Here is a 12,033-nt window from a genome sequence, read left to right on the forward strand (position 1 = left end):
GTTCATGTGATGATGATTTACACGGATTCCCCTTGAAGATATCATAGATTGTGCAAATCTGAGTTTCTGATGCTCATCAAGTTTACAATATTGTGATTCCAGCTAGCTTTGCACGAAGATGCTTGTGATCAGAAATATGGCAAGACTTTTACAATGTGATCAGGAAATGAACAATCCAACTTTGCATGAAGATAGCTTGCTTGCTATATGTTACTGACGATAGCTCAGAATTGGCAGACATGCAGAAAATACTGTAAAATATCTTCTGAGAAGATTTCAGAGATTCCTTATATTGAGAGTTTATTTACAGCAAGAAGTTGCCTCCCTGGAGCATTCCACATTTTTAATAAATATACATATATACATATATATATATATATATATATATATATATATATATGATCGTCGATGATAATGATAGCACTTCACAGAACAGGGCAACACATAACAGCAAGGATAACAGCACTAGCAGGCCCAAAAGGGTGACCCACAAACCCATTTACCTGGAGGACTTCGTATGAGACCTTGACTCCATTCTAGAAGCTGCTTCTCAACCTCTTATTCTTCACGTGTTGATTTCATTAGCTGAGATACCAAAATACAGTTATAACAAACTCAAATATCTTGTATACAGACTATTATATAAACATTAAGGAATAAAGAGAGCAGCAGAGAATATTATTCCAAAATTTACCTTTATACTTAGCTTCTTTATCCTTTTCCTTCTTTTAGATACGTATCAAACTGGTCCGACCTGCCCTTCCCAGCCATGCCTGACCACCACACCCGCCAGACCACCACCGACAAGCTTGAAGAAGTTGTCCATCGTTTCACCGAAGCACAGTCTTCTCTGTCACAAGGCCACCAATCCCTCAACTCTAAGATCGACACGATACACTCTTCCCTCACTTCTCAGATCGAATCTCTCTTCGATCGATTGACCGCCATCACCTTGCAGAACACCAATTCACCAACCCCCCACAATTCCCCTCCCCTGCCTCCATCTCCTGCTTCGCGTCACCATCACTTGAAGCTCGACGTCCCGCGGTTTGATGGTCACGATCCCCTTGGCTGGATATTCAAAATATCTCAGTTCTTCGATTACCAAGGGATCCCGGAGCTCGAACGTCTTACAATAGCCTCGTTTTACATGGATGGGCCGGCCCTTTCCTGGTACCAGTGGATGCACAGGAATGGCTTCTTCTCCTCGTGGCCGTCAATGTTGCAGGCTTTGGAATCTCGATTTGCCCCTTCATTTTACGATGACCCCCAAGGCAACCTCTTCAAACTTCAACAAACCGGTTCGGTCAGTGACTACCTTACTGCGTTTGAACGCCTTGCTAATCGCACAATCGGGATTGGTCCCCCGTCGTTGTTGAGCTGTTTCATTTCTGGGTTAATACCAGAACTACGCCGCGAAGTTCAGGCGCTCCGCCCCGTCTCGCTTCCTCAGGCAATCGAACTCGCCCGACTGCAGGAAGACAAACTGATGGACCGCCGTCGCGGCCACCGCCCCCCACCATCTTCCCACCCGCCCTACCCCTCTCACACACTTCCTCCTTCCCCCTCATCTCTTAACCCTAAATCCCCACCTCCCTTGTCCCTTCCTTCCCCAAAGATTCCGATCAAACGTTTAACAGCCGAGGAATTAGCCGTGCGCCGTGACCAGGGCTTATGTTACCATTGTGATGATAAATGGTCCCCCGGCCACCGCTGTAAGTCCCGCTTGCATCTCTTTCTCGCGGATGAGGATGTGCTGTCTGAGGATCCTGTTGAACCCGATTCTCCTTCAACCCTAATTTCCCAAATTAGTCTCAACGCGATGGAAGGCTCCCCGACGCCTCAGACCTTTCGCCTCTTTGGTACCGTCAATCACCACCGTGTCGTCATTCTGGTAGACGGCGGCAGTTCACATAACTTTGTCCAAACCCGCATGGCCCGCTTCCTTAACCTTCCGACTTCACCAACCACCCCTCTCCGTGTCATGGTGGGTAACGGGAATACCCTGGACTGCGACACCATATCACCCCACGTGACTCTCTACATTCAGGACCACTCTTTCACTCTGGACCTTCTCCATCTCCCTCTCTGTGGTGCCGACATTGTACTTGGCGTACAATGGCTCAAGCTACTCGGCCCAGTCACCACGGATTTTGCCACACTTACCATAAGCTTTCAACATTTGGGCCATCCTGTCACCCTAATTGCTGACGTACCCCCCACCCCTACCCCAGCCTCAGCCCACCAATTAAAAAGATTCACCACCACCCATAGCATTTCGGCCCTATTCCACATCACCCCTCTCCCGGCCCAGACACCCGCACCACCATCGTCTTCTTCCCACAACCCCATTCCCCAATCCATATCGACCCTCCTCACCCGTTACTCCACCATATTCTCAGAACCCACCAAACTTCCCCCACCCCGAACCATTCAACATCACATTCCCCTTCTTCCCAACTCTTCCCCAGTTAGCGTCCGTCCCTACCGTTACCCTCACTACCAGAAAGCCGAAATCAAAGCCCAAATTTCTGCCATGCTCACGGCCGGCCTTATCCGACCCAGCCAAAGCCCCTTCTCCTCACCTATTTTGCTCGTCAAAAAAAAGGACGGGTCCTGGCGTTGTTGTGTGGATTACCGTGCACTTAACACCATCACCGTCAAGGACAAATTCCCCATGCCCACGGTGGACGAATTGCTCGATGATCTGGGCAAGGCTTCATGGTTTTCGAAGCTCGACCTGCGTCAGGGATTCCATCAGATCAGGATGGCGGATTCTGACATTTCCAAAACGGCATTTCGCACGCATCAGGGGCATTATGAGTTCCGCGTCATGCCCTTCGGGCTCTGCAACGCCCCTTCCACGTTCCAGTCTGCCATGAACGACACGTTGCGACCCTACCTGCGCAAGTTTGTGGCGGTATTCTTTGACGACATTCTCGTCTACAGCCATGACCTCCTTTCCCACGTCACACACCTGGACTCCGTTTTGTCCACATTGCTCACCCATCGGTTTTTCTTGCGCGAATCCAAGTGCGTGTTTGCCCAATCCCAAATTCATTACTTGGGCCACATTATATCCTCAGAGGGAATTGCTCCGGACCCCGACAAGATCGCCACCATGGTGGATTGGCCCACCCCCACGTCTCCCACGAGTCTTCGCGGTTTCCTGGGATTGACCGGGTTTTACCGGAAGTTTATCAAAGGCTATGTCGCGCTTGCCGCTCCCCTCAATCATCTTCTACGCAAAGACCAATTTCACTGGTCACCGGAAGCAACCACCGCCTTTGACCAATTGAAATCTCACATGACCAACGCACCTGTTCTATCAACCCCTGACTTCTCTCTTCCTTTTATTTTGGAAACAGATGCGTCCGCAATCGCTGTGGGTGCCGTGTTGATCCAACAAGCCCATCCCATTGCTTATTTCAGCAAGGTGCTTTGCCCGCGCTTACAACGGGCTTCGGCTTATGTACGGGAACTTTATGCCATCACTGCCGCCGTTCGTAAGTGGCGCCATTACCTGCTTGGTACTTCTTTCACCATACTCACGGATCATAGGAGTCTCAAGGACCTTATGTCCCAAGTGATCCAGACGCCGGAGCAGCAGACCTACTTGGTCAAGCTCCTCGGATACGACTATGACATCCGCTACAAACCTGGTGCTTCGAACGTAGTAGCTGATGCTTTGTCACGAATTCCCCAGGGCGAACTCCTCTCATTCACCGTGCCTCACTATGAATTTATGACCACCCTGCGTACTTCTTTGGCATTAGACACTCAATATCAGGAATTAAAGGCGGCCGTTCAAGCTCACCCGCAGGATCACCCTTCTCTATCAATCCGCAATGGTCTCATTTTCAAAGACCGTCGTATATGGTTTCCTTTTTCGACACCACTTACCTCCACCTTGATAGATGAATTTCATTCCTCCCCACTCGGTGGCCACACCGGCGTCGCCAAGACCCTGCACCGTCTTCAGCAGAGTTTTGATTGGCCAACCATCCGCACTGATGTACGCCACTTCGTTTCCCACTGCTCCGTTTGCCAACAAACTAAGTACGAGACAAAAAAACCCTCGGGCCTCTTACACCCTCTCCCCATCCCGGCACGAATTTGGGAGGACTTATCAATCGATTTTATCACCGGTCTTCCAGAATCCCACGGCCATACTGTAATTCTGGTCGTAGTAGATCGCTATTCCAAGGGAGCCCATTTCGGAGCTCTTCCAACCCGACACACCGCGCACCAGGTGGCTGCTCGATTCGTTGACATGGTTTGCAAACACCACGGCTTTCCACGAAGCCTCGTCTCCGACCGCGACGCTCTTTTCCTCAGCCATTTCTGGAAGGAACTCTTCCGTCTCAGTGGTACTCAGCTGCGGATGAGTACCGCATACCACCCTCAGTCGGACGGACAGACAGAAGTAGTCAACCGGACCCTCGAGCAGTATCTCCGAGCTTATGTTCACCATAAGCCCGGTCAATGGTATCGCTATCTTTCCCTGGCAGAATGGTGTTACAATACTACGGTCCATTCTAGCACCGGCTTTGCTCCGTTCGAGGTCATTTATGGTCGGCCTCCACCCACTCTGGTGGACTACATCTCAGGATCCTCTCCTATCGACGCCGTCGACACTCTGTTAACTGATCGCACTGAGCTTCACGCCTTACTGCAACGCCGCCTCCTCAAGGCTCAATCTTCCATGAAAACTACTGCCGACAAACACAGGCGTGATACCCAATTTGCAGAAGGCGACTGGGTATATCTCCGTCTCCGGCCATATCGCCAGAGATCCTTGACCCCGACTTATTCGAAACTTGCGAAGCGCTTTTACGGTCCCTATCAGGTACTTGAACGTATCGGCCCGGTTGCATACAAACTAGCACTGCCCAGTAATTCCCGCATCCACGACGTCTTCCATGTTTCTCTCTTGAAACCACACAACGGGCCTTTGCCGTCCACTGCAAATCCTCTTCCTCCCCTTGCGGTTGATCATCATCCCGTGGTCACCCCCTTGACCATACTTGACTGGAAATTGGATACGACTGTCGTCCCTCCTCAACGGATGGTGTTGGTCCAATGGACCGGACTGGCTCCCGAGGATGCTTCGTGGGAGTCTTGGGCAGCTTTGCGGGAAACTTACAACCTCGAGGACGAGGTTGTGTTCGAAGGGGGAGGTGTTGATAGCACTTCACAGAACAGGGCAACACATAACAGCAAGGATAACAGCACTAGCAGGCCCAAAAGGGTGACCCACAAACCCATTTACCTGGAGGACTTCGTATGAGACCTTGACTCCATTCTAGAAGCTGCTTCTCAACCTCTTATTCTTCACGTGTTGATTTCATTAGCTGAGATACCAAAATACAGTTATAACAAACTCAAATATCTTGTATACAGACTATTATATAAACATTAAGGAATAAAGAGAGCAGCAGAGAATATTATTCCAAAATTTACCTTTATACTTAGCTTCTTTATCCTTTTCCTTCTTTTAGATACGTATCAGATAATTACCAACAATATATAGAATTAAACTAAACTGTGAATTATTGTATCCTTTATGTGATCTTTGGGGGTTCTGTGATGGTTTGTACACTGTGTTGGTAATTTGTGTTTCTGGTTTTTTTTTGAGGTTTTGCTAGATAGAACCAAAGGGAGGTTGAACTTTGTTCTAGGTATGTTCTACTGTTTTGGCTGCAACTTTTCACGTCTTGTGATTGTTGTTTAATTAGCCTTTTTCTTACAACAACAAATTAAACTAAACTTAATTTATACTAATCAAAGTACATAGCAGGTCTCAACCACCTACAAGTTATACGAATCCAAGAAAATTTGTAAGTTATAAACAAGTTCATTCCTCAGCATGCAATTTCAGTTGCAGATCTGAAGTCAAAAAGAAAATTAAGGACAATCCTAAAGCTTCCAAATCTAATTGGCCCACATTTCTCTCTACTTTGAGCTAACGTTGATGTTGATGTGCATGTGGAGTAACATTTGTCTGTGGAAAAGTTTAATGAAAATAATGTCACTATTTCTCTTTATAAAAATATTTTTAAACATGCATGTTTTAAATATTAGTTCCATCAATTCATTTTTATTAAAAGAGAGATTATCCCATACTGAACTGACCAAATACTCATGTAAATAATGTAAGGAAATGAAAATTAAGAAAATAGTAAACATTATAATGAAGAATCTATTCTAGTTCTAGATTATCCCATGACAGAATTTAATCAATACATTGTGGTTGAGGTGGTTGAGAGGAACATAATGATGAATTTATGGGGCCAGTTTTGGATCTACAAATCTAGCTAGCATTATAATTTATAATGGCACTTTTCTTAATTTACAACTCTTTGTCTGCTAGCTCTCAGTTCCATTTACGTGAAACCTGAGAGGCACATGCATTCACTGCACATATTTCATCTACATTCCTTTTTTAAATAACAATCTTAATTTCTCCCACTAACTATCCACTATAATAATTCATTACTCATTTTTACAAGACTTCAATTACTTCTACAGAAATAAATCATGTGATGGGTTACTCGAATTCCTCTTCAAGACATCAAGATGACACGGAGATCCGACTTTTTGTTTTGGATGCACGTGTTACTAAAATAAATAAAAAACATGATTTTATTAAAAAAAAAACTCAAATTATCATAATTTCATGTTACAATAAATTATATCATATCTTCTATATTTTTGAGAATTAATTTGGTGCTTAATAATTAGTTTCTCATGTTGAAATATAAGACAATATCATTAATTTTAATAGCTCTCTTATATTAATTATAACAAGTCAATTTGAAGGATAAATTGCTCTCATATTTGTAATTAAATTGTATATTCAAGTGTAAGAATTCATCAATATGATAGAATTTAAATTTTGGAAAACAGAAATATTATTGGGAGATAATCATATATTACGAAATCATTAAGACATTTAACAACTTGTCCCACGATTTATTAGGAAATCAACAATATTTGGTAAAAATAAGCTTATAAGCTAATTGAAGCTTATGAGTTATAAGTTATTTTGACCGCCTTATAAGTTATTTTCATCAAACTTATTTTGACCAGCTTGTAAGTTGTTACAAACATTAGATGCATATTTATTTTCTTAGTTATTATTAAACTTGAAATTCTATTTTTTATATTGTTTAATGTTAAATTACTTATTTTAATGAATTAATACATTATTTTTTTTATTTAAAATATTTGGTCACTAAACAAAAGTTGATAAAAAAATAAAAATTATAAGGAAAACATAATTTTTTATTTTTGTTTTAAGATAATATCATTAATAAAAAAATTAAATATTAAAACTTGATTTTAAACAGTGAGTAAAATCACCAAATTTTTACTATTTTTCATGATACAAAATTATTATCCTACTTTTTAAGATGATAAATTATTGAAATAAATTTAAATATTAGAAAAGAATATGTCCTTTCATCAATCAATCTTACCAAGCATTTTCAATCAAATCATCTAGCTTATAAGCTTTTAATTTTTCACTTCTAGCATATATAGCTTATAAGCTTTTAGCTAACTCATAAGTTTTTAACTAATTTTACCCAACGTAATTTAAATAATTTAAATCATTATGTGTCAACACTCAATACATCACTAAAAGAATATTCAAAAAAATTACATCAAATTGAAATCTAAATCGTGTCAAGTTCTAATTTCCTATACACTATTTCCAGCACCTTTTGATGTGCAGCTCAAAAGAACTTGAGGAAATTTTTAAAAAAAGCAATTGATAATTCCACATGTATTTCTCTAGGGAGAATAATTATATAAACAAAAAGTGTAAAAGTAAAATCAACTTGTGATCAGCATGCATTACAACTTTTCCTACATGTACCATAATAATCAGGAGATCCAATCATGAACACAGGGTTTCGTTGACATTCTCCCACGGCTGCCCAAGCGGGACAACTGTCATCTTCATCAGTGCATTCACCACCATCTAATGTGGCTGAGACTTTACCTCTACTAATTGGTTTTGCATAGAAGTATTTAATTGCAGACCACATATCACCCTCAAGGACAGGGCATCTAGCATGGAAGCTACTCTTGTCAGGAGAAGCACTTGGGTGAAGAGAGAAAAACAGAATTGCATTCCCTTTTACTGGTTGGAGAATATTGCTGCTATTACTACAACTTGACCAGCTGCTACTCCCAGGCTGAAAATATATTTGACAAGATTAAATAGTGTAGATACATCCAGAATGAGGTGGAAAGTAAACAGCAAACAGAAGAAAAACTTAAATGGCCTTACCACTGATTCAGGAAAAAGAATTTGACCCCCTTGAGTAACATCATTTGAGAGATATAAAATAATTGTTGCCATTAAAGGTCCACTTAATTCTAATTGGGTTTTGTTTGTAAAATAATCTAAGTTCCGACCATTCTGCTCAGGCCCATAATGCATGACCTGCAAAGGCTTGCTGTACTCTGGTGGAAAAGATTATCAACAAACAAGACAATTATATACTAGGAGTATGTGACATAAGCTGACTATAATGGCCTGAACTGACCAAATAGATACCTTTAGGAAGGAAAGCCCAAACTGAAAGTCTTTCTTCAATCCTTGCAAGAATATCATCCTAACACAATGTAGAACATCATCATAACAATGTCCACAATACCATGTCAATAATAGTAATAGACTGTTCAGGTCAAGCAGCAAGCTTAAAACAACAAGCAGTTGCAGAACTGTGATGGTTGTACCAATCTCTTATTAATGGAAAAAAAAAACAAGACTAAAAATGACTTCAAGCTTTCTATTTCAGTATAATAGAAACATTGATATGTAAAAGATCATAATTCTTTTAAATCAATAAGGATATTTTTATACACTATTAAACTTATAGTTACAAACTGCAGAACTGTGAGCAGTTAGAACCTTGAAGTATATATGAATAGATACACTCTATGGGACATGTTTTATTTTTCTGCAATTTCAGAATAAACTCTTATAGAAAGAGTGTACAGGATTTTACCCAAAGCCCATGCTGAAGCCTGGCAGTTTACTACAAAGAAAGTAAACTGATATTTATTTTTTATGAAAAAGTAAAATTGATATTATTGATGCGAAACCATAATTTAATATATGTTATAAGTTATGATTGATTGAGTTTTGAACCTTATAAATTATTCAAGGAAAATGACAAGATATGCAAGAACAAGTAGCGTGATAAATATCAGACTTTTGAACACTTGATCAAAAAACCTTTTGGTATTCAATTAAATGAAACTAATTTAGAAAAATATCTAAAAAGTGAATAGCTTTTATTGTGTAAGGGATAGTAGTAGTAGTAAAAATAGTTAGAAACATAAAATTAGGGGCTAAAACCAAAAAAAAATGCTTAGTTCCCTGCATTTTTTGGGTCAAATTCCCCACATCATGAATTTTGAGGATTATTAGGTTGACTGACAAACAAATCAACCTAAGACTTAAGCTATTAATCGCTGCAGGCTTAGGAATATATATACCCAACTTACAAAGGAGAAGCTAAAGCTATTAGGTGAAAAAAACAAGAACAGTTTATATCTCTAGCAGAGTGAAAAGACTAATCTATCATTCACAAACCCTTCACATTGGCCTAGTATTAAGTATCCTGCATAAGGAATATCCAGTAAGCAGGATTTTCACAATTCCAGAAACCCACACATAAATAACATTTCACCATTAGTAAAACTCTGAAAACAACAAACAACATGAGAATCAACTGAAACAAAATCCTTTATATGCAAACATCTCTCAAAGCATAGTTCAAACTATAAAGAACCTATAAACAGAACCTAATTAGCTAAATTCTAGTTTCTCCAAGTAGGTACAGAAAAAGTTCAAACTCACTTCCATATCCAAGGAAGTTTCAACCCCCTCTGAAAGGCCACCATTCCCTGAGGATTTTTCTTTCACAGCATATGCCTAGGTCAGAAAAAAGGGGGTTAAATTAAAAAAACTAGCCCAAATACTAGAAACCAACATAAAAACCATTGCAAACAGAAACACATCTTACCAAAGAAACAAGGTAGTCACACTCCTTGTCCGACAAAAACCCTTTGTATAGAAAAACCCTACAGCAAGAGGGGTAACAATACATCAGAGTTAGAAAAATAAAAAGCAAGAAAAAACCCGGCTAGTAAATAAGAAAACAAATTAAAAGATAATAATAGAAGACTTGCATATCTTCATCAGTAACACAATCACTAACGATATAAAGGAAAATTCTAGAAAGTACCTGACCTTGGTTGCCAAGAGATTTGGACAACACGTGATGGATTAATTCTGTTGGAAAAATGAATTGAGCGCTCTAACATCTGTAATGCAGTTTCCTGCTTGTTCCTTAATTCCTTCCTACTGCTAATGCAAATTAACAATGAGAACAACAATATAAACATTCTGATTAGTAACTAGTAAACAATCAAATACACAACATCAGTCATGATTCATGAATGATGGGAATTAAATCCACCCCCTGGTTCTTTAGTTTTCAAAAAATTAGTCCTCGAGATCTTATTACGTGAGAACTAATGTGAACAAAAACATAAAGGTCTGGTCAGTTAGGTATGAGAAAATATCTTCTCTCATTTTCAATTTTTACAAATAATGACAGAAACACGACTTTATTTTTACTTTGCTTCTGATTTAAACTATCTTTTGGGTGAACCTGGGCAGAGACTAATCACTCAAGCTAACCACATCTATTCGAGGAACTAATTTCTCTCAAAAGATGTTCTTCCATATACACAAACTTTTGAAATCGAACCCCTGACAACATGCTTAAGGGGCATCAAGCATGGTTATTTTTCAACCATACACCATCATTTTGGTTGATTTAAACTATCTGTATAGTGAACCTTAAACCTTAATAGTCATACTAACGATGAATTCTGATTGTTTGACACTTACACTGACACTTGACAGACCATAGAAATTAAACTATTATAAAACTATTACGATTAAAAATAGGGAGACAAACAAAAACAAGGCCGCATTTTCTTAATTATTCGCAAAAACAAAAAACGTTGCTCAAACCAGTCCTTCTTGCACAAGTTTCAGCAACCGTAGGCATAATTTGCACTGTTTATTAGCCCATGTTACTAACTATTACTAATATCAGGACAAATTGCAATCCAATGAGATTCAACAAAATTTCACTCAATGTCCCTCCTTTTTTTTTCACCTCACTCAAACTTTTATTTATTTATATATCAATATCAACAAAACATCGAATAGCCTTTTCTTCACCCAAATCTCTGATTTCTTATTCACATTAAACTTCAAAGCGTGTAAATTGTGCCAAAATTATAGCAAAAATGGTGGAGAGAGAGAGAGAGAGAGAGACGAAGGGCATTTCGGCAATTTACCTTTCGGTAAGAGAAGTGGCAATTAGGAAGAACACGAACAGGGCGAGAAGAAGGGAGATAGAAGCCATTTGAGATTGGTGAGAATACGAAGAAGCGTTGGAAAACAAAATCGGAGATCAATGCAACAAAAGTTCTGTGAAATTGGAAATTTCGAATTGGCAGTGATGTGATTTGACGCGGCTCATGATTTTGCTTCTCTAAGCAGTTTGCTTTGCTTTTCTTATTCCATCATTTAGTAAGTTTGCTAAGTATGTTGAATTTTATAATAATATCTTAATTAAAAGTAATATTTAAAAATAAATAAATAAAATACACACAACAATATAAAAAATTATTTTATATTATTATTTATTTATAAATAGTCATATACATGATAAGTTATATAAAAAATAATTCCTGATAAGTTAACTACTTAAAAACTTTTATATTAATAATATATGTCAACTAGATTCTTAAAAAATTGAAAGGATTGTTGAAAGGATTTTATAACTACTTATCACATTTTATTAATTTAACTACGATTGGTCTATGCCCTTGTTTTTTATTAAAAAAAAATTAACTATAGTCACAATAGAAATAATTAAACACATACTTTAATAAATTTGAATATAATTTTAATATTTATAAATTTTATTT

The 12,033-nt window shown here is 39.1% G+C and overlaps 1 protein-coding gene and 1 non-coding gene across 3 annotated transcripts; one reads left to right on the forward strand and one right to left on the reverse strand.

Moving 5' to 3' along the window:
* On the forward strand, positions 1-74 carry LOC114391301. Its single transcript, XR_003662102.1, has one exon. It is a non-coding gene; the product is annotated as a small nucleolar RNA snoR60 (small nucleolar RNA).
* A 7,524-nt stretch (positions 75-7,598) lies between these two features.
* On the reverse strand, positions 7,599-11,622 carry LOC114389740 (probable prolyl 4-hydroxylase 12). 2 transcript variants are annotated; one of them, XM_028350489.1, is made up of 7 exons: positions 11,398-11,622; positions 10,274-10,387; positions 10,047-10,104; positions 9,881-9,955; positions 8,570-8,627; positions 8,300-8,475; positions 7,599-8,204 (listed from the first exon to the last, which is right to left on the reverse strand). In XM_028350489.1, exons 1-7 carry the CDS (start codon positions 11,463-11,465, stop codon positions 7,851-7,853), a joined length of 903 nt encoding a protein of 300 aa, XP_028206290.1. In that variant the 5' UTR covers positions 11,466-11,622; the 3' UTR covers positions 7,599-7,850. The 2 variants fall into 2 exon arrangements, with proteins under 2 accessions (XP_028206290.1, XP_028206289.1); XM_028350488.1 differs by having other exon boundaries at positions 10,274-10,390.
* Between the last annotated feature and the right edge of the window lie 411 nt (positions 11,623-12,033).

The sequence above is a fragment of the Glycine soja genome, chromosome 16 (genome assembly GCF_004193775.1).
Source record: "Glycine soja cultivar W05 chromosome 16, ASM419377v2, whole genome shotgun sequence".
NCBI classification, from domain to species: domain Eukaryota; kingdom Viridiplantae; phylum Streptophyta; class Magnoliopsida; order Fabales; family Fabaceae; genus Glycine; species Glycine soja.